At 31.2% G+C, this 24,655-nt stretch overlaps 1 protein-coding gene and 1 pseudogene across 2 annotated transcripts in view; both read right to left on the bottom strand.

Moving 5' to 3' along the window:
* Window positions 1-16,011, bottom strand: part of LOC146939334 (uncharacterized) — a 34,875-nt pseudogene extending 18,864 nt beyond the window's left edge. Inside the window, exons 1-5 of the transcript XR_015033001.1 lie at window positions 15,920-16,011; window positions 15,191-15,304; window positions 14,618-14,696; window positions 11,480-14,372; window positions 10,444-10,932 (exon numbers count right to left, since the gene is read on the bottom strand). The product of XR_015033001.1 is annotated as an uncharacterized LOC146939334 (transcript). The remainder of the gene's footprint in view (window positions 1-10,443; window positions 10,933-11,479; window positions 14,373-14,617; window positions 14,697-15,190; window positions 15,305-15,919) is intronic.
* Window positions 1,081-5,024, bottom strand: LOC146939335 (uncharacterized). The gene is made up of 4 exons (XM_085757420.1): window positions 4,992-5,024; window positions 4,757-4,861; window positions 4,236-4,360; window positions 1,081-3,697 (listed from the first exon to the last, which is right to left on the bottom strand). Exon 4 carries the CDS (start codon window positions 3,694-3,696, stop codon window positions 1,309-1,311), a length of 2,388 nt encoding a protein of 795 aa, XP_085613546.1. The 5' UTR covers window position 3,697; window positions 4,236-4,360; window positions 4,757-4,861; window positions 4,992-5,024; the 3' UTR covers window positions 1,081-1,308.
* Window positions 16,012-24,655: the final 8,644 nt, after the last annotated feature.

The raw sequence follows: 24,655 nt of genomic DNA, 5'->3' as shown, positions 1-24,655 counted from the left end.
TCTTGAGTACATGTTGAGAAGTGGCGTGTTTGATAATGTAGTCATTGAAGAAGTTCTGCACATTCTCAACAAACTCCTTCACATTCGAAGGTAAGAGTCCTTGATGATGATTCAGTACACGAAGAAGAGAAATAAATTTCAATTTGGACTCTTGGTTAGATACAAGATGGTCAAGGTCTGATGACGAGTCCATCAAAGTCTTTAATTTTTGAAGTAAACTTCTAATGGAAAAAATTTGCCCTCCGGTAAGAAGCTTCTCAAATGCAAGAAGCGGGTCCTCCTCGATCAGTTTGTTAATGTCTTCCATTGCTACAAGAAATCATTTAATCACTTATATTCAGCTCATTACTCTCATGGAAGTGTTATAATTTAATTTAAGAAACTAAAATCAAGGTGGGAGGAGAAACCTTAAAATTTAAAGAATAAAAATAAAACTCACCAATAATTTCCGAAGAGTCTCCAATATTAACATATTTGGTGGATGGAGGATTTCTATTGACAATTGAAACAGAAGGTTTGCATATTTTCCCATCACCAACTTCCTAGCAATTGAAATTAATATACAAATTATATCATTATCTCCAATTGGCAACAATTGTGCTGCTATGTTATTTAACATAGGCTTTCAGAGTATTAGTGAGACTCATTGCTATGTTATTTTTGGTAATAGATTTGGTCTCCCTAACTTTAGATTTTGTTGATTTTTTTATTGATTCGGTGCTGCGTCCTATCATTTCGGTTTCTTTATTTCTTATCAATAATATTTTTAGTGTCATCAAGCCACACTGATGTCTTTGCACTTTCAATTTTGGTGAATAAAAAGCTTAAAAAAAAGAAAATTCAAATAAAATATATCAGGCCGTAATATGAATTGTGATGATCCTTGTTACATGCTATAAGTTGTGATAGTCTTACTGAATGAGTTGATGATGTTATTGTTCTGTCATAAGTTGATGTAGTTCCTTCTTCAAAACTTATCTTGATACCCTGCAGGGGCGGATCCAGACTTCAAGTATACGTGGAGCTAAAATTTCAAACAAACAATAATGCAAACTATAATAAAAATAAGAATTAACATTATTTTTTGTTGAAACGAAAAATTTTATTCATCGACAAGTTAGGTGTAAGACACACCACCACTCGCGGGAAAACAGGAAAAAACAACAAAAAGCGCACCGTATATAGGCGGCACGCCAAAATCCCAAACCCTCTACCTATGATGCCGAAGTATAATACAAGAGGCCAAAAGAGAAAGGACACTCCCAACAGCAAAACACAACAGAAGGTACTGCTATAGAGTGCAATACATTACAAAGAAAATCGTCTCCTATCCATCTGTTGAAAATGAGCTAAAATAACATCATTGTTAATTGTTAAAAAAACATCTCTTTCTATATAAGTTACAAGACGGTCATTTAGCCATTCATCACCCATTTTATTACATAGGTTACTCTTCACAACTTTCATAGCTGAAAAAACACGTTCAACACTTGCAGTTGCTACCGGCAGGAGCAAAGCCAACTTCAAAAGTTTATAAACCATGGCAAATGTGTTGCACTTATTTGTTTCCACAAGTTTTGCACAAAGTTCTGAAAGCCCTTTCAACTTAGAAAATTTTGGGTCAGATCGAACATTTGTAATATAATTCTTAAGTTGACGACGTAGCACCACTTCCGGCACATCTATAAAATCATTTGGATAAAACTCGGTCATCCTCAATAATTTGTTAGCATCAAAAGCTCCAAATGATTTTGCGGGACTCAAACATGAAACACACTGTAAAAGTTCAGTATTCTCTTCACCAAACCTAGCATTAAGCTCATGCAATTGCAAATCTAAAACACTAAACAAACAATCATTCTTAAAGTGATGCAAATTAGAAACAATAGAAGTTGATGAAAGTTGTCTAGCTTTCTTCCTTTGGGCATATGGTGCATCCATATCGGGCACATCAATATCATGCTTATTGCAAACTTGAATAACCTTAGATATAAGTTCTTCCCACCCCTCATTCCTCATATCTTGTAATTGTTTTTTTGTATCATTGACAAGTGACAAAGCATTCAAAAGATCTTGATCACGCCTTTGTAGTGCTACACTCAAATCATTTGTAATTCCTAAAATCTCAACCATCAGATATAACATGAAGATAAAATCAAATGATTGAAGCACATCTAGCAAAAGCACAGTTTCACCAAATTTATCAAATGTCGGATCATTCCCCACTTCTTCAATCACCCCAACAATGGCACCATACAAAGTCATCAACCTAGTGAGAGTCCTAAAGTGAGAACCCCAACGAGTGTCACCCGCTCGAGCAATAGTTGATTCTTGATTCAATCCGGTACCGGTCTCTATCTCGCCCTCCTCAAGCAATTTAGAAAATTGAGCTACTTGTTTGTCCCGAAGCAATTCTTGTCTCTTGTTAGAAGCTCGTATGAAATTAACAAGCATGTTGACTTTACCAAAAAAAGCACTAACAGGTTTGTGAGTCTTAGCACAACTAACAAGTGCTAATTGAAGTTGATGTGCGAAACAATGCACATAATAAGCAGAGGGATTCTCATCTTGGATTAAAGTTCTCAAACCACCAAATCGACCTTGCATATTGCTAGCTCCGTCATACCCTTGCCCCCTAATGCTAGACAAACTCAAGCCATTAATAGACAACAATGTCACAAGAGCATCTTTAAGTGACTTAGCGCTTGTTTCTTTAACTTTTGAAATGCCTAGAAATCTTTCTTTTACCAAACCTTCACTATCAACATAACGGACAACAACTGCCATTTGTTCTTTACCAGAAACATCACCCGATTCATCAACCAAAACAGAAAACACATCATCCGCCATATCACATACAATTTCTTGAGTTATTTCAAATGCACAAGCAGAAGCAAGATCCTTTTGAATGCTAGGGGCAGTCATATAGTTATTTCCGGGAGCACAATTTAATACAGTACCTATCTCTGGATTACCCTCCTTTAAAGTGTCCAGCAACTCAAGAAATGGCCCCTTGTATAAAGAGTCTTTATCCTCATCACTTCCTCTAAATGGCAACCCACACCTCAAAAGATATTTAGTAGCTAGAAGGGATGTGTTCACACGAACACGATATTCGACATTCATTTGATTAGTTTGTTTAAACAAATTAGCCTTAATACTTTGGTTTGGGTTCATGAGAGAAAAACCCATATCTACACAATCTACATGAGAAGAAGTAGTCGCATGAGTAGCCAATCTATGAGCATGTCTCCAATCACCAAAACCATCCCCCACATAGTGATCCCCACCACTTTTAGACACATTTTTAAACAAAAAACATGACAAACAAAACGCTAGGTCCTTAGATTCACTATACTCAATCCAATCATACAAATTAAACCAATTCTTACAAAATCTACGTCTTTGTCTACCATGATCAGACCAAGGGTAAACGAAATTGCTAGGTTTATAACGACCTTTTTTAAGGTAAGCTTTACGTACCTCATCTTGGATGTTAGGATGATAGCTTGAAATTGGAGACCTAAGTCCTGGATCCGTTTCCAACAAATTGTAATCAACAACTTGAATACCCTCATTGGCCGAGTTAGGTGTAACTTCATTTTGTGGTTCACTTGAATGTCGAGTATTTGATGGTTCTTGACTAGCCGAAGAACTAGCTTTGTCTCTAGAAAGCACGGGAAAAAATTTCTTCATCCTATAAAAGTAAAACACACAATCATTGTTACAAGTAACAAGAATATCACTAGTAATCATAAACAATTCTTAGTATAGTTTTCTACCTTATGTTCATTCAAATATAAGTATGCAAAATGTGTACGGGAGAACTGAGAAGCTATATTTTAATGTAATTTCAAATTGACAACCTTATCATTATATGATACACCTCTTTATGATGAAATGATTATATAATTGATTGAAAATGAATTTTTGGATACGAAACAGAGGCGCCAGCCTATGTAACTATGTTCTGCTTGAAGGATGCCAACAACAGTGTTCTTGCGATACCACTTATTAATTAGAAATTAACATTGCATACAATGATACAACACGAATTCATTTCGAAAGGTAATAACATGAATCTGTAACAATTAATTAGTCGAATACCTACTCAAAATCAATATAAAACATTCTTAGTAAATGATTGATGTCACTAAGGAAACCCTAACAATTTTAAAACCCCAATTTTAAAAACCTAAAACAATCAATTGAAGAATGAGGGGGAAATTGCTTACCTTAGAGTGAGAAGTGAGAGTTGAGAAGTAGGAGAAATTTGAAATTAAGAGAGATGGAGAGCTGAGATTGAAAGAGATGGAGAGCTGAGAGAGAAATGGGCGTGTTTGTTTAGTTACGTTACAGCCTACATGAAGGAAATTGGAATAGAAAATGAAAGAGAGTGAGAGTGAGACACACAGCTGTCTTTTGTTTAATATACCCTCCGGTCACTATTATAAACAAATGTTTGCATTTTAGATTTATTCATTGAATGATGTATGTGACCTACAACAAAGACCATATATATCATTAATTGTTGAATGAACCTAAAGTGTAAACATTTGCTTATAATAGTGACCGGAGGGTGTATATAAAAAAAAAAAAAAAAAAAAAAAAAGGGGAAAAGCATGTGGAGCTATAGTCCCACAATGCTCCTACATGCATCCGCCCCTGATACCCTGCTAAATATTAAAAGGAAGTTTAAGAATGTAGTATATGATTCAATTCCTGCATTGAGAAAAATTCAAAAAAGGGGAAATGCCTTTTGTTTAGGAGCAACATCTAATTGTATCGGGGGCTCATTCTTTGTTCCTGAAATGGTGGACAATGTTGTTGCTGCTGTGTTTTCTGGCGATGAACCTTCCAACTAATTGCATAGCATGAAAATGTAAATAAGTTGTAGTATATTTGTAAGAAGCACTTGATGTAAAAAAATTATCTTAGAAAACTCCGAACAATTAACTAGTACATATATGAATAAATAGAGTAGTATTGACCTTTAAAGAAGTGAACGTGTGCCTTGATGCTGCTTCAGCTTCAACCCAAGCTGCAAATTCTTTAGTGGTTTGTGCATTTGGATTTTCATTACCATTTTCGTGACCTTTACACTTTGCTTGAAATTTTCGATATACACTCTCCATATGTAAATACAAATCAAAATCTATAGCAAAATATTATATGGATTAGCATCATTATATGTAAATATTGAAACTGAGTTTTTATTGAAATAGTTGATAGTTGAAAGTATAGAAATAAATAAGAAAGAATACTGATGGCTATTTGAGCATAACATAAAATGAAGCTATAAAATACCTTTAGAAGGAATTGAAGGAAACTGAGATGCAATAGGAGATTCGATGCTGGGAGACAGTTTAGATTTGGAAACTGTTATATCATCATCCATAGGAAACTGTTCTTCTCTATTTGATCTTATTTTCATGACAGCATCATCATTTAGAGAAACTAAACATGTAAATCCGAAATCAAAAGGGTTACGAGGTAGCATATAAGAAAAGAAAATTGATCCAACAAGTCTTCACCTTGATTATTACTAGTCTGAGTTGTTTCCTGAGAACCTTCAAGATCAGAAACTAATTGTATAGATGGCTCATTCCTTGTTTCGGACGTAGGACCCCCTTGAATACTTTGATCCTCTGTTTCTTTCAAACACTACATCATGAAAAAAATGATAAGTTGCAGCATATATGTAAAATTTGTTAAAAGTAGAATTTTAGTCCTCATATGTTTCTTATTTAGTTAATAGTTTTTTATTAGTTTCTTACGCATCCTTCATAATGGAGCTCTCCATTTAGATGCTTAAGAAATTCCCGGATGTACACATAATCCATTCATAATTTTTTAATGTTAATACCTTATAAACATTTAATTCATCCAACCAATGTAGCCAGGATCGAGCGCTGGCTCGTAGGATCTTACGATTCTACGTGCCATGGCACCTCAACCGTGCTTCGACGTCTGTTTCCTGTGTTTTTCACTGTTTTCCCTGTGTCCTCTGTTTTTCCTCTATTTTCTCTGTTTTTTTTTGTTCCTCTGTTTTTTCTTGTATATTCCGTTTATATCTCTCAACTCTATCAATAACCTACCGATCCTACTTACGAACTGTTTTACGTTCCTCGTTTTTACGTTCCTTCACCGGACGACTGATCCTACGTAGGATATTAATCCTGACTACATTGCATCCAACTCAACACTTTCAAAAAACTTACTAATTGAGGTCATTTATATCATTTCATTTCTACAATATTAATTTATTTTAATATAATTTACTGTGCTTGATCAGAATAAGGGTTAAATAGATTAATTTCCTCAGTGTGGACACTCTTCCTAACTTACACACATATAGTGTGGACACATAACATTCTCATTATCAATATGTAAGGGTGTTGACCCTTAAAACTTAGTACAATTAAAGAAATACTGTGAAATAGCGAATGTGGGTTTCTTCCATTTCTGGAAATTTGAATTGATGATCAATTCAAGCATTATTTTCTCTAATTAATTTGTTGACTCCATTTTGATGACTCCTAATGGTATCATAACACTAATTTATTGTCCCAAAAGCATTATTTTCTCTAATTAATTTGATGACTCCATTTTGATGACTCCTAATGGTATCATAAACTTTGGTTCTTTTAGGAAAGCAAGACATAATGAACGATGATTTTTCTTTTGTACACTTACAAAAAACCAAAAGCATGCATTGAATGAATTACGGATAAAATGGACTAAACCTATCTATCTTTGTACTTTCTTAATATCTGTGGCCAAAGAGAAAAAGACCAAAGATTAGGGACTAAACCTCCCTGAGAGAGTAGTGAATGGATTGCCTCTAGCAGTTTTCCCTCATGTTTCTCAAGTGGACAAATCATCACCCTTAAATCCAAATTTTCCAAAATTTAAAAGCTGTAGATTCCAATTTTTACTGATTTTTACAAATCCAATTCCATGGCAATTAAACAATAACAAAAAGAAAAATATGACAGCAATACCTACAAGCAGAAGACTATGTTAATTTGAAGGCTTTGTTATATAAAATAAACTCACCTGTGAAGATATTTTATGCGTAGAAGTAGATAATGGACCTAATGATGTTGTTATTGTCTTGGCATTAGCTGACGTGGTTCCTTTTTCAACACTTATTTCGATACCCTGCTTAAAATTAAATGGATGTTTAAGATTGTAGTATAATTAAATTCCTGCATTGAAAAAGTGTTAAAAAGAATACAAGAAAAATGAGGGGAAATGCCTTTTTCTTAGGAAGCACTTGAAATAAAATATATTTCTTTTAGTATTTCATTTTTAGCTTTATATGCAGAATGCGGTGGTACAATATTACATGATTTACCTGAGAAGGTTTGACGGCAGTATCAGTTTCTCCAAGTGAACGTTGTTGGTCCATTGATTGTTCATTCATCAACTCCTGTAACAAGAACATAAGCATTAATGATCTTCAGCTATTAATTGCATCAATTAAATATCTAATGGAATTCAACATGGCCTAGAAATCACTTTTAAGTTTGTTGGTATTTCTAAATCAGGAACATTTTCAATAAGTTCATGCTCCGTCTCTGGTGTTTCTTTCATTTTTATCTGCACAAAAGAATAGCATGCTTGATTCAAATATATTGTCATTGTGATTGGATTCAGAAGTGGTAAGCACGGGATTTCTGGACTTCAATCCTAACCTCAAAATATTTATTAGTATTTACCTGTGGAGAAGTCAACTTGTGTTCCAATGCTGTTTGAACTTCAATCCCAACCGCAAAATCTTTCGTGGTTTGTGGACTAGGATTTTCATTATCACTATCGTGGCCTTTGGTCTCTCTTTGTAATTGTTGAAACAGAGTCTTCCAATAGTCAAACAATTCCCAATCTACAGCAAAATATTATAGAGATTAACATCCTTATATATTAACTCAAGCATAATAAAATAAAAACTTCCGCTTTCAATTGTATATCATCATTTTTAAGTTTAAACATGCACAATATTGTTTATCTATCTACATAATAATTAAATTTTACATAAAATTAAAGCTTCTATTCGATAGATCACTACACGATCCCTTACGTTTTAGAAATACTTATGCATGCATACGTGATATCGCTACTTTTGAAGATTCAATTGTTTTTATCCTTTAACAATACTAATGCATGATATGTAATTATTTACGGCCAACATGTAATAGTTTTTAAAAATATATTGGATAGAGTCTGTACCGTAGCCAAAATCTGAAGCAGAAATATCATTTTCGAAGTCTGGTGTTGATGCTGCCAGAGATAGTTTTGGACAATTCTGTATGAAACGATATTTTACAGCTTGAAATTGAATTCCCTGGTCATGATAGAGGCTTGGTAGATTTTCAAATATTACAACTTTCAGATTTGGAATCTCCACTTTGTGATCATCACCTTCATTTGCAAATATTTCATCCAGCTCATCTGCTTCTCTTATCACTAGACACTCTAGCACAGGAAGGTCTTTACATATGGAGATTGGAAAGACATCTTTCAACTTGTTGCACTTTACTACTACAAGTTTTTTTAGCTTTGGGAAGCATGTCTTTGTTGTAGACATAAAATTTGAGGATTTTTTATTCTCCAAATCATCATCAATAATATGCTTCAACTCTTTGCATTCTTCAATTCTCAGATAATATAGCTCAGGAAGGTCTTTACATATGGAAATTGGAAAGACATATCTCAACTTGTTGCACTTTTCTACAACAAGTATGTTTAACTTTGGGAAGCATGTCTTTGTCGTAGACATAAAATTTGAGGAGTTTTTATTCTCCAAATCATCTTCAATAATATGCTTCAACTCGTTGCACTCTTCAATTCTCATATAATACAACTGTGGTGGACACCTTATTATAGAAGTGGAGAAAACAATTTTCAATTTTTCACATCGCATGATTTTTATTCTTGTAAGGTTTTGGAGGAAAAATGAATTTTCGGGACCCACAAAAAGGCATGTCATCATAGGCAAAACATCCAAATCAATGTCTTCCAAAGCTAAGTTCATTTGCTTTTGTTCATTTATTTCATTCAGACAAATGATATTTTCTACTTTGGAGTTATTTTTTACTATGAGTCTCTCCAAAGCGAGAAAATGATCCACAATATTCCCACTCAATTCCTACAATAAATGAATGGGAAATAAACACAATTCATAAAATAAGAATAACAAAGTCCTGTAAGTACAATAGAGATGATAAAAGGCTATGGATTAAATTATTACATTATAATGGAACAAAAAGAAAGTACTACATTATTTAATTTAATTAATATTGTTATTTAATTTTCAATACTCCAACCCTTTTGTTTTTCAATCTGCTATCCTTCCTCCATTCGTTAAAAAATAAAATAAAAAATCATATCCTCTTCTTTCATATGTTCCTCCATTGAATCAACCCCCACATTCACATTTTCGTATAAGATGTAGACTAGGACGAAGGGCTTCATAACAATTGGCATCATTGGTTACCCTCAAAAGAAAAAAATCTTGAATAATTAACATAGTTTTTATATGTAGCTAGCCCGTTAATATATTATTTGACTACGCCAAACTATTTTGTTTGGTTCAAAGAGAGATGATATTAAAAAAAAATATTGATAATCTATTTAGTTTAGTGTCAATTATGAATAAATTTTAATTCTTTAAACTTCATAGAGCTCAACTTTTATAGATAACTATTGTTAGCTTTTATTTTCTTCCTTGTCATTTCATTGAAGTATAGTAAGTTTAAAATTTACTATATAAACACATTAGTGGTTGTACATCATTCAATTCCTGTAATATAATACTTAGTTTTTTCCCTCAAAAAAAATACTTAGTTTTCACACCTAAAAATTATTCATATTTAGAAGACTTCTTTCACTCTATTCCGCACACCATCTTCCGTCCAACATCAGAGGAATATGAACCTCTTCATATTTTATCGGTATAAATGTCATTGTCTACTAAATATGGTAAGCCACCTTTGAACCAAATTTAAGAGGTTCATATTAGAGACGCCCTAAAAAATGTACTTGTTTAAAAAAATTAAACATGTTTTTAGCTAACATAAAATTATTGTTTTGTTTTTTTGTCCCCATCATAAAAAAAACAGCATTTTTCAATTCTTACAAAATTATCCTACAAACAGTTTGTGATGAAACCAAACATGTTTAATCATCTTTTGAATTTTAATTTTTTTAATGTTTTTTTCAGGCATGATTTGAACATTATTCAATGTTGCTCCACAATTTTTGTTTAGCATAAGATGAATGAAATATAAACTTTTTAAACATCAAAATATAATAAGTAACAAAAATAGAGAAACTTATGTGGAGGAAATTTTTATAAAAAAAATCATTTAAAAGTATATGATGACATAAAATCATCAAGTTTAGATTCACAAACAACAAAGATATACAAAATAGGGATACCTTGATGATTTTACCGTCCCCGCAGTTATTGAGTTCAAGTTCTTTCAAAGGTGGAAATGTTGTGTGATATTGTTTGGGACACATGCTGACTAAATTTGGCAGATTGTGAAGAACGAAGGTCTCCAATACTGGAAGATGAAGATGAATCTGAGTGTGGTTTTGATGATCATCAGTGTATTGTCCAATTATGTATTCCAATTTCTCACAATCTTCAACTTTGACATTTCTTAAATTTGGGAAGACAGTGCCCCAGTTATTGCCAACAGTGTTGTCAGGATCTCCCATGTCTATTATAATGTGCTTCAATACATCACACTTACTGATTGTCAAAGTCTCCAACAACATTCTTGGAGCAATGGATAGGATGAACACTGATTTCATCTTCGAAATATTCGACAGTGTAATCTCTTTAATATTGCACAAGATATATGATGGTATTGAAAGACATTTAGCACGTTCCCATATATTAAGGCAATATGAATTTGATTTCTGCAATCATGTCATCCAATCCAAATAAAAATAGAAGTTAAACAATCTCTTATTTCTACCCAAATAAAAAAATGTACATTAATAGTAATCTTCAAGCATAGGATGTCTAATAAAATGAATTTAAAAATATATTTTTTTTCAAATAATAAATTGTATCAATAGCTATGTTGCATAGGTACGGGTGCAATACCCAGTACGATACGAGTACCGGTACAAGAATACGTCTATTTTTAAAAAAACTAAAGAACGGCTACGTCAATAAAATCATGAGTTTTGCTATATAATATAACATAAGAGGGCTAAATTCTTCAATTTATTATAAAAACATAACAATAAAAGTTTAAATAGTAAAAAAAAAAAATTAGTTGTTTACAACCACAAAAAACTCCTATGCACATATAATACTATATTATTAATAAATAAGAGAAAGTCACAATTTTCACTCACAATAGAATAATGAACTAAAATGAAGTTCAGAGATTAATGGTATGTATTAAAAAATTACAAAAAATAACATCACAGAAGAAATAGAAGGTAAGAGGGTTACCATTAAATTGTCCTGCGGTTGATCCTTAGAAACCAATGGGGTTTTAGTCCTTGTGGTACTCCTCAATCTGTGCCCATATTTTTTACCACAACAATATATATTGCATTTGATTGGTTCTGATTGTTCTTGTGGCTCGGAAGCATCTCCAGAAATCGAAGATGGCTTCTTAATGGACAAAGACATTGTAGGATTACATTCTGGGAAAATGTCGATCAAATTCGGTATGCTCCAATTCTTTGAGGGAACCAAGCTGGACATCTTGGCCAAATATGTATTTCAGCTTATCACACCTTTCTATTGTGATGGATTCTAGTGCTGGAAGATCATGAGCTGTGAGAAACGGAAGTACAAATTCAAGTTCTGGACATTTCTTAATACTAAGAACTTCCAGTTTCTGAAACATTGAGTCACAACTCCTGCCATCATCAATTATTTGAAATAAGCTTTTCAAATGTTTACAAACCTCAATGGACAGCTTCTCTAAATTGTTCAGAGAGTCAAAGGAAAGAGGACCATTGAACAATTCTTCCAAATTTTCTAGGTTCCAAAGATTTAGTACAACCAACTTGGAGAAGACTTTTGACACTTGAGATTCAGTGTGCTTAGTATCAATGAGGCACTGTAATTGTGAAATGGATCTCAAACTAAGCTCAACTATATCATTCATACCTTGATCCATGGGAACAATCTCAGGTATGATGTTTTTCCATTCCCCCTCGATTCTTCTTAGTCTAAGAACCTCTGCTTCTTGCATACAATACTTGAGTGTTGTTTCAGATAGGAAAATCTCATCTTTGAATAGAACAGACACACGCTTTGATGATGATTCGTCCACTGATCTCAAATATTCATCAATATTAAACCTTCGTAATTTAGGGAAAGTTATTTCTTTGCAAAAATCATTAAAGCTATCTGTGAAATACAACTCTTCAAGTGATGAGCATCCTTCAATCACTTCAAAAGGATTATTCCTTTCAATTCTACAACCTTTCAAGTTCAATAATTTCAGTTTCTCTAGTTTTGTGATTCCATGAGGCAATTCATCAATTTTACAACCATCCAAATCAAGAGTCTCAAGGCTTTGCAGGTTTCCTAAAATAGAGATGTCACCCAAATTGACACATGTAAAGAGAAGAGATCGAATATTCTTCAATGACTGAATTCAATGAGGTAATGATAGATCTAGTTTAGAATATGCATGATGGATTAAATGAAAAACTCTAAGGCCTGTAATATTTTCAAAAAATGAGTTTGGGACTTCGATTTTCACATTCTGACAATCTTCATCCTTATGCACAATGACAATTAGAATCTCAAGCTTGGAACCATCAAGCTTAAAGGAAAACACATCCTTAAGCTTGCCTTCACATAACAAATATTTAATATTTGCCTCCCTTTCAACCATTGCCTTTTGATTTTTATCATACAACTTCACTGTTTGAATCTTTTTGTTCGCTATCCATTGGGCTGCATCACGAACCAAGTCATGCATTTTCACTCTGTTTTGATCGGCCTCCAACAGCAAACAAGAATCTAGGAGTTTATTTTTGGATATAACAACTTGAGTTCGAGCATATTCGTAGTTGACATAATCTTCTCCAAAAAGGTCTCCTCCGATGCCAAGTCTGGTTAACCTTTCGGTAGGAATTTGTTCATCTTCTCGAAATACAGAACACAAAAGCAATAGTCTCTTGGCCTTCTCATTCTTCATATAATCATAGCTAACTTGCAAGAGTTTATAAATTTTAACAAGTTCATCATCAACGCCGTGCATGGGTTTCTGCAAGGATTTTAAGGCCCAATCCCACTCTTCCGGGTGTTGTATGCCCTTTAAATTACTGGCGATAACAGCAATTGCAATTGGTAATCCTTTGCATTCATTTGCAATTTTACAGCCCTTGTCGAGCAAAATTTTAGGTGACATTTCACTTAGACCAGCATGCCTTTGGAACATGGTCCATGCCTCTTCATCAGATAAGAGCTCCAGTTGAATTGTCTTACTGCATCCTAATCTGTTGCACACTAAGAGACTACGGGTGGTTACAAGAATTCTACAGCCTTTGTGATTGTCAGGAATCCCTATTTTATCAAAATCGATAACATCCCACACATCATCCAATATCAGAAGAATTTTCTTTTCCTTGGTTTGATCAATCTTACCTTCATTGGTTAATCTACTCCATAGTTTTTTGGGTCGGTCTGATTCACTACAGTCGTCAAATTTCAATCCCAAGGGTCCAGCAATATCATCTTGAATCTTTCTGATATCAGGAGACAATGACACTGTTGTATCGATGACGTAAGTAAATTGGTTGGATTGCTTAAGTTCCTTACCCACTTCTTTGGCCAATGTAGTTTTTCCTGTGCCCCCCATCCCTTGCAACCCGGTTATATAATTGTTGTCATCTTTCAGAGCATCTAAAAGCTCTTTGTATTTGAATTCCCTACTTTCAAAAGAAATATAGTGTTTGGATGAATAACGTTCAACATCTGGAAGATGAGCAGGGAGTCCAATTACAAGATCCTTTCTAGTTTCAATTAATTTTTTAATTTTCTCCTTCTTATTTGCCAGATCCTTCCCCCTTCTATATCGCCATATGCAATCGGGACAAAATCCAAAAAGACATTTTTGTTTTGCTTTGGTGTCTTCTTGAATGAGCTCATCAGCTTCTTTTTCCCATGAACGAACATTATCTTGAACACCGTCTCCTCTTCTGATTGCTTGATCAACAAGTTCCTTGACAGTTATCCTATCTCTTTCAAACCCAACTCTTTCTTCTTCAAAATCATTAGCAATGCACGTGAAACAACACATATAACTTGACTCTGCGATTGCCCTATTTATCAATTTCTCCACATAAGGTTTCGCCAAATCAGTCAGAAAACTCGCCATCTAAAATATTTCAATAGATCAAAGTTAGGAGTAATATTCACTACAATTCATGTTCTGCAGATAACAAAAGCTGGAGAGGCAATGATGTAAACTTTTAATTAAAATATCCAATATTAGAAAAGGGATTGACACATATATACTTGTCGCACAAGGTTGGAAAGAGTCATTCTAGCTATATCATATGCATGCCAGTGTCATTGATTCTAGGTTATGAGGCAATTGTTATGACAGTGATTCTTATTTACCTTATTCACAGCACTTTCAGCGGATATTCAAGTCATATGAACAATCTTCCTGATCATTCTCCAATCTGCATTCCAAGTTCTGCAGCAAACAAAAGCAGCAGACAAAATTTATGGTCCAAATGAAAAAGAACGGACAGTACTTAATTATTAGTATATAGTAAAGTTTCCATTATTTATAATCATTTAGGAAACTCGCCATCTAAATAAATTTCAATAGATCAAAGTTAGGCATCTATGAATAGTATTGTGTATTTTGAAAATAACATGGTTGATGTCGAATCTCGTTCTCTGAGCATATCATTCACGCTCTTTTTCTGTAATAAGATTTTCCTCATTCTGATTCTGTTTATTAGAAAAATTGAACTTGACGACCCACTTTTCAAACAAGAATTCCATCCAATATTTACGTTCAAGATCCTTTTAGGAAATTTCTAATTACCAAATTTATCTTCGAAAATAATATGCAAGTTAATCATATAGAAAATTGTAGCACAAACCGAAAATGGAAATCATATACAAATAGAAAATCTGAGAAAGTAACAAAAGAAAAATAACCATGAGATTGTTTTCTACCTCAATGGTGTTACTAATTTAAGCACATCCTTTTGAAAAATCTATTCCTTTCTCGGCAGCAGGCAGCAGCTAGAATCTAGAGAATTAGGAGTAATATTCGCTGCAATTCATGTTCTGCAGCAAACAAAAGTTGGAGATGCAATTAAATTTATAGATTCAATGTATGCATTTGCCACCCTTTAAACTGTTAATGTATATAGTATCCTGCAACTAATAAGGTAATCTTTTTCAGATAGGACCTCGTAGAGTTGCAACTTACTAAGTAATCCTTTCATATCATTTGTTTTATATCAGACTAAAATTGTAAGGTTCTTTTGTCAGTGTTTCATGGTGGATATGAAACTCTGTTATTTAATCAATGTAGTAGTAGACTAATACTTCACAAAACTTTAGAAACTTTTGTAAAATATTGAGGTTTTTGTATTTTATGTCAGGTATCAATCCACAGTGATTTCCCCTTTTTTAATGCTTGAAGTTAGAGCACCACATGGTTAACTTGACTACTTATAACATTTTTTAGGATTTTGATTTGGAAGAAGGCTTCAAGTTTAAGCTTTGGTTTGAAAAGCAAAATTAATATGGCTAGAGCAAAAAAAAAATCGTACAAAAACATAAAACTCAAGTTGATTTATCAACCCTTAATATCATTCAAACTTTGGTACCATTGAACCATGAACTAAATATCCACTGATTATGATTAAAATAAAACAATATATGATTGTTATTTACCTTATTGACAGCACTTTCAGTGGATAATCAAGTTTCATGAACAATCTTCCAGATCTTTGCAGTAGCTAGCATCACAAGAATAAGGTAGTGCTGACTGCATTTCAAGTTCTCATTAGTTTAAAGTAAAGTTTATGGTCCAAAAGAAAAAGAACGGACAATACTTATTATTATAAAGTAAAGTTTCCATTATCTAGAACCTTTACAGCTAATATAAAGTAAAGTTTCCATTATTTATATCATCTTGTTGATATAAAGCTTCAATAATTGATCTCACTTTCACATTTGTAATAATCCATTCATTTCCAGTATAAAGAAAACCAACCAACGGTCATGATTTGGTTTGAAGAACATTGTTCCTAAATTGTGGTGGGGCAAGAAAATATTTGGTTGGTGGCACATGCCTTTATAGAATTAACAGATTACAAAATGATGCAATAATTGAAAAATGAAATATTGAGCTTTAACAAAGTAACTCATCCAAACAAGTTTTTACTCCCTCAGTCAGACATTAACATTGACTCTCATATTTGAGTTTTACACGGTTATTAAATAAATGATTAATCATTTCAAAATAAGTAAATGATTAATAGTGTCGATTTTAATGACAAAATATGTATTATTTATCAAAACGCATTTATTAATTATAGTTAGTGGAATATATATAGATAATTGAAATGCAATAAATAATGGTATGTTAGTAGAAAACATATATTTTATTTGTATTATAAAAGGGACAAATAATTTGAGAAAAAAATGAAAGAAAACATCTTATTAGAAAAAGAATATTTGTATGTTTTATGGGATGAAATTTGAGTGTTTTGTTTTAGGTAAAAAAAAAAATTGTTTTTCTAAACAAGCAAAAATGAAATTTATATACACAAAAAGAGATCCCAACACAAGGAGTGCAAAGGAAACACTCTGAGAACACCAATCCTCTTAATATAAGAAAATCTTATGCTGTGGAAAATACAATTTTAACCCATTCTAATTTTCTGCCACCTCCCACTTTTAAGGGTAAAACATGTCTAAAATATTTGTACAGCACTCTTCTCAATAATTTGGGGGGCAAAATTTTAAATTTTAAATTTCAAACACTCTTTTATATATCAACCAATACTCTTTCTTTCATCATTCTATGTTTTTCTCTTTCTCTCACTTGCTTTTATCTCAACTTTTTTCTACTCAAATTGTTCTAACCTCCATTTTATTTTCAATCTATCTTATAGGAAAGTTGACATTGAACAACACAGAAAGGTGAATAAGGTCCATCATCTCTTTACAAAGGTATGAAGATTTCAACAATATGACAGATTTTACATGTACATGAAGGTATATAATAAACAATATTCATATATTATATTCTACAACTTTGAAATCAATTTCAAAAAATTACATCTTTATAGTTCCTCATTTCACGCTTAACATAATCAACAATTTTAGCTTGCTTTTGGAAAAAAAATGATAATAAACATCAATTTTATACAAGTATTGTTGATGTTCTACAATAAGAGAGAAAATGAAGAAAAAGATGAAAAAATTGTAAGATGTAAAATAGGGGTAGGAAAATATTATCGATGAAGAAAGAAAGAGAGAAAAGACCACACTTATTAGAGTGAAAGTAGGTGTAAGATAAAATGTAGATCCCACCATTCAGCTTACCAATGATTATCTTTATTTTAATTTTTAAAATGTAAAGTATAATTTATAACCCATTCTAACCCATATTTTAGCATGTGTAGATCTGAATCATTGACAATATTATTTGGTAATCCTTCAATTAGATCTTTGATAAAAAAAAAGTTCCTTTTTATTGTTTGTTCCTGCAAAAATAATCATATAAAAAGAAGACTATTTTTTTTTATTGTTTGTTCCATAAGAATTTTTTTATTATTATCGATGAAAATTATTTTTCTTGGCAGTTTTGATGCTCAGAGTAAGCAGATGGCGGTTTTGATTTTTGCACATGTGGCTCACGGTGGCCGGAAAATAGGAGAGAATACGCAGATTCGAAATTTAATCTCCTCCAAACATAAAATAAATGTATGGGTTTTCTTGAGGAGAATGAGAGGAAAATAATGGTGATTTTATTTTTTTAAGGTGGTGGTTATATTTTGTTGAAAATTAGAGAGAATGGGATGGTTGTTGGAGAGAAGGGAAGAAACGTAAAAACATAATGTTTTAATTTTTTCCAAACCAACAAAAATAGAGAGAATGGGATGGTTGTTGGAGAGATTTAAGTTTGTAGATTTAATAAAAAAGTTCAGTGCTTAAATAAAGCCAAAAACTGTCAAAGACACCATACGATAGAAGGAGTCTTCTGTTTTAAAAAAATCAAACTGAAAATTCACATTTATAATCAAACCAACACAAACATATGAAAAATTCACACTTGAATTAAAAATACAATATATTTGTTCAAGAAACACATAAAAAAAGAATAAGATGATGTTCTGTTCAAGGTACTGTAAAAAATAATAAAATATTCAAGAAAGTTTAGATCCAAAATCAAAACTTCAATTTTTATTTTATTTTTGATGCTGTTAAATATAGCTTACATGATGAAGATAGCTTGCTTGAGGAAGAGAGACAACTTTCTGATGAGGGAGGAGAAAGAGAAAGGAAGGTAAAATCTTGATGAAGATAGCTTTATTTTTATGTTTGTAGAGGATAATAGGCGGATAAAAATGGTGGTTTCATTTAGATTTATGGTGGCCAGTTTGTTACATATGAAGAGAGAAGAAGGTTTTGGTGGGTTGTGAGGTAAAGAAAAAGAAACCGCAGAGATAGAGAGAGAAGGGAGGGTCTAACTATGCATTAAAAGAATATTCTACCCTTAATGAAAAAATATAATTCATTTTTCTCTCAAAAAAAAAATATAATTCATCTGTAAACAAACCTACTTAGTTCTTAAACAGCAAAGTCTTCATTTTTTATTTATATAATTTATCATACAAAAAAGTTTTATTTTTATCAAAGATCCAGAACAAAATAATAGCAGTAGTGTTAGATCTAAAAAAATCTAAAACATGTTCATAAATATACAAAATAGTAATCTTACATCTCTTGAAAATACGAGAAACAGTGACAGTCTGAAGAGAGTGAACTCAGGGGATCTCTGTGTATACACTGATAGAAGGGATGTAGTTGATCTGGCAACAGTGACAACGGAGAATCTCAGAACGCTTTTCAACGGAGAAATTCTCAAGATATTTACTTTTGAAAATCTAATTTCATAGAAAGAAAGAGGAGAATGAGGTGATGAATAATATGTAATTATTTTTGAGTAAAGGTCGCGAGAAAGATGTAGATCTGGCCTAAGTTGTTGGTGAGAGTGGTTCATGGTGGAAGAGAAGGAGAAGGGATGGTTTCAGGCGAGAGAGAAGGAAGGGAAAATATGTGATACATTCACTTAACCGACAGGGAAATAACAGTACACGTGAATATATTTTTTTGAGAAACAAAGTCAACAAAATATTGAATAATGTAACCATCCCTGCACGTGAAGCAGTGATAGTATATCCCCACTAACAGCTAATAGGTTCATGATATAAAATACTTAGTAAACAGATAAGATAATATATCATACACTATCCGGTCACTATTATAAGAAAAAAATTCTTTTTTAGGTTCATTTAAGAAATTATATATGTGGTCCATTAAATAAACCACATACATCATTTATTAAATGAACCTAAAAACATTATATTTTGCTTATAATAGTGACCGGAGGGTGTATGTGATAGTAGTACTGTAGTATATACCCACTTTTCAATCACATTGAATGCCCGTGAATTAAACTCATTAAAAATGTTAACTTGATAAGTTTTAAAATCGGTACTGCTAACCGATTTTACGAGTACATTTTGTTTTACGGGAATATATTATTATATGTTTGTTTTAAAATATATGTGGGTGTATGATATATATATTAATAAAATTATATATGTGAGTATATGTTTGTTTTACGGGAATATATTATTATATTCTTATTTCTAAAATCTAACGGGAACTATATATTGGTAAATATATGTGAGTGTATGAACTATATATTAATATACATATATCTCATTATATGTTTTTATACCCGTGCTATATTTTAGTACGTGTTTATTTGTGAAATGTTTTTTCATTTTTTTTAATATCGTCAATACTTAAACAAAAAAAAATGTTTATTTGAGATATGTACAATTGTAACACGGGACCCATTTTAGTCACTATACCAAGTAATCAATTTTAATTAGTATTTTTAATCTTTCAAAAAAAAATTATAATTTGGCACATATCTCTATTTAAATACCGCGACTGCCTAAGTTTTAATTTTTTTAAATAACTGCCGAAGTTTTATTAATATATTAATAAAGTATATGTTGGTGTATGGACTATATATTAATAAAAATATATATGAGTATATGTTTGTTTTACGGGAATATATTAGTATATTTTTATTTATGAAATCTAATTAGAACTATATATATTGATAAAATATAGATGAGTGTATTGACTATATATTAACAAAAATATATCTCACTCTATTTTTTTTTTACGGGAATATGTTACCATATGCTTATTTATGAAATATATTTTACGATAACAATATTATATAATACATTAGTTATGATTTTTCACGGGATGCTTATTAGTATTTTTCACACTAAAAAATATTAGTAAATAAAAACTATGATTATTTTTATTTATTAGTTTTTTTAATATCGTCAATACTAAAAATTAATATATATTTGTTCATATTAAATGCACGGGTTAAGTTATCACTGACTAAACTAATATTGATACATGGGACATGTTTAACTTAAATGCACGGGTTAAGTTGTCACTGACTAAACTAATACTGATACACGGGATATGTTGTTATTGATATAAATTTTATAATAATTTAAGGGTAAAATCAAGTGTAGAAGCCAAAAACTACAAACTGTAGCTTCAAGTATAATCAATTGTACAAGCAAAATCAATTATATTTTAATTCATCCAAATATCATAAAAGTCTAACTTCTCGAAAACACTTTTGTTATGGGGCTACAAAAAGTTGTTCAAAAACTCAAGAATTTAAGCATAAATTAAACAAATTTGAATTGTGGAGGGATTATTATTGAATGTAGAAATTAAACAAATTTGAATTGTGGAGGGACTATTATTGAACTACAAAAAGTTGTTCAAAAACTCAAGACTTTAAGCATACATTAAACAAATTTGAATTGTGGAGGAACTATTATTGAATGCAGAAATTTTGTTTAGGGGCTAAAAAAATTATTAAAATTAAGTAAGGACTAAACTTAAAAGGTCCCAATGGAATTATAACTTCTATGTGCTTGAAAAGTTTTTAGTGATCCTATTTCATAATTAACTTAAATGCACGGGTTAAGTTGTCAATGAGTAAACTAATACTGATACACGGGACATGTTTAACTTAAATGCACGGGTTAAGTTATCAGTGACTTAACTAATATTGATACATGGGACATGTTTAACTTAAATGCACGGGTTAAGTTGTCACTGACTAAACTAATACTGATACACGGGACATGTTGTTATTGATATAAATTTTAGAATAATTTAAGGGTAAAATCAAGTGTAGAAGTCAAAAACTACAAACTGTAGCTTCAAGTAGAATCAATTGTACAAGCAAAATCTTTTATATTTTAATTCATCCAAATATCATAAAATTAATTATACAACCACTAGAATCACTTTTGACCACATAATTTTGAAACCACACACATGCGCATAACTATAAAAAAAAAAATAACACATGCGCACCAAGATTTGTGAATGATAAATATATAAATCATGAGACCAATATTTGTGAATAATAATAAAAATTAAAAACACGGGACTAATATTTGTAAATGATAAATAAAAATCCTCATCAATCTCATTTTTACAACTTAACTTTAAAAATCTTAGCAATCTCAGGCCATTGTGGTCTCTCCATAATTTAAAAAATCAAATAATTATTTACAATCTCATTATTATTAACCTTCACCCTATTTCCATATCTTTTGTACATACTATTAATGCATTATTATTTAATTTTTCCATGGAATTATTTATATATTAAACTTTTACATAATCCACTTCACATTTCACTATCCATGTACAATTCTTTTTGACAAATACATGTCCCCTAACAAATACAGTATATTTTATCGGCCAATACTTTTTGGATTTGGAATTTTGAACTAACCATGTTAAAAAACTAAGTACTTCATCTTTAACTATCAAGTGGGGGACACTATTCTTCAAAAAAAAAAAGTGGGGGACACTACAAAACATTGTTCCGTATAATCTCAATAAAAGCTCACCTTTATATGCCTACAGTCAAGATTCCTGCTAAAGTTATATTGATTGTACTATATATTATTTTATAAAAAGTGCATTGTTAAACATGCGTAGAATCTCTTTTCATTGTTTTGTAACAATATATGTATTGCATATTTGTTAAACATGCTAACAGTAAAGGGACTCAACACTTTGCAAGGACACTAATTACATATATAAGTGTTTGTGTTTTAATATATAATATAAATCAATGTTTTTTTTAAGGAATATATATACTCCATATATATCAATGTTATTTAGGTTTCCGTTAAAAATATCAATGCCATTTATATTACACAGGAAGAACAGCTTATTCCCAATAAAAATTTGATAATATACTTTTAAATAATTATCATACACCGAAAGAATTTTAGTTAGCAAACATATTATAAAATTATATTGTAACCAAAAAAAATATTATAAAATTATATCAGTCGATATATAATTATTATACACTTGCAAAATTGTCGTTGCTAAAAATCTATACAATATTAAAAAGAGTACACAATGTAAGAAAGGGATAAGGCGGGTATAAACTAAAGTTTTAGACATTATTAAAATGCATGAGAGAAATTGGCATCAATTAAAAAGAACTATCATGCATGAGGCAAGCTATCATTAATAAAATGCACTAAAACGTGAATGAGCTTTACTAAATTATCATGCACTTGAAAAGTTTTCACTGATCCTGTTTCATAATTAATTTAAATGTACGGGTTAAGTTGTCACTGACTAAACTAATACTGATACACGGGACATGTTATCGTTGATACAAAGTTTATAATAATTATAATACTGAGGCCATGTTGTTACTGATATAAAGTACAAAGAATAATTTAAGGGTAAAATCAATTGTATAATCAAGTAGAATCAATTGTACAAGCAAAATCAATTCTACTTTAAATCATCCAAACATTATAAAATCAATTATACAACATCTAGACCCTCTAAAATTGCAACCAAACACATGCTTATAAACACATGCTTATCCATATATGCTAATCAATAATAAAATGGGTCATACATTAATAATAAAATGCAATAAAACTTTGACATTGATTAAACAAAATTAGCATGCACTTGAAAAGTTTTTAGTGATCCTATTTCATAATTAACTTAAATTCACGGGTTAAGTTGTCAATGACTAAACTAATACTGATACACGGGACATGTTTAACTTAAATGCACGGGTTAAGTTGTCACTGACTAAACTAACACTGATACACGGGACATGTTATCGTTGATACAAGGTTTATAATAATTATAATACACGGGCCATGTTGTTATTGATATAAATTTTAGAATAATTTAGGGGTAAAATCAAGTGTAGAAGCCAAAAACTCATTTTTCATATCTTTTGTACATGCTATTAATGCATTATTATCTAAATTTTCCATGGAATAATTTAAATATTAAACTCTTACTGAACCCGTGCGTTAGCACGGGTATACTACTAGTGGTTTTACAATAATAATAACGAACAATTCTCACTTCTCCCAAACAACATTTACTGTTTTAAATTTTAGCATCTGAACTCATTAGTCTCCTCTTTTTACTTTTAGGGTCCGTTTGATGGTCAGGATAAGATAAAGACAGGATATGATATAAAGTTGGATAGAGACATTATATGATATAGTTAGGATAAACATATATCTCATCATGTGTTTGATGCACACATGATAACAAATCGGATATGATATATATTACAATTAAATGACAAAATTACCCTTGTGATCAATTCATATTTTAACTTTTTTTTTCAATTTAATATAATTAAATAACTACACCCAAAACAAAAGCAATTAGCATATCTTCAAAATTTATCGCTGTAGAGACGTTATTTTATCAACATATTCTTCTATCTTTTGATTTTTGAAGCAAAAGGGATTTTAATATGATTTTTTTTAAAAGAACACGTATTTGTTCAATTTGCTCAATTGATTCAAAAGTTTGAATTTTTTTTTTGTTTAATTGAAAACTGATGTGCTTGAATTAAGGGGAATTGATTTTGAAGCTTCACGGCAATCATCAACTGAAAAATTGAGATCTAACAAAGATAAAAAGGAGGAATCAATAGAAAAAGAAAGAAGAGAAATCTATCAAAAAGAGGAATAATTGGTATCTATCAAAAATAAAAATTGAACGAGGAAATCAAATCCAAATTACATCCATTTCACAGATTTCTGGTTTTAAAAAGAATCAAAGAAAAGAGGATTAGGGTACAAACAAAGGGAGAAAAAAATTGAGAATAACGTAATTGTTGGCACATATTAGTGAGAGGAAGAAGAAGATGAGAGGAAGGTGAGGATAGACAAAGTGAGGGCAAAATAAGGATTTCATTTATCAATCCTGATAGGTTAATTTTAACCCAGCTCAAACTCAGGATAGAAAATACAAAAG

The sequence above is a fragment of the Medicago sativa genome, chromosome 3, assembly GCF_051527215.1.
Source record: "Medicago sativa cultivar Bolivia chromosome 3, Bolivia_mono, whole genome shotgun sequence".
Taxonomy (NCBI): domain Eukaryota; kingdom Viridiplantae; phylum Streptophyta; class Magnoliopsida; order Fabales; family Fabaceae; genus Medicago; species Medicago sativa.
Note: the sequence above shows the minus strand (reverse complement) of the source record. Positions and strands in the feature narration are given on the sequence as shown.

Bases quoted from the DNA above. Each gene is read 5' to 3' on its own strand.
- LOC146939335 (XM_085757420.1), bottom strand. From the start codon at position 3,696: ATGAAGAAATTTTTTCCCGTGCTTTCTAGAGACAAAGCTAGTTCTTCG.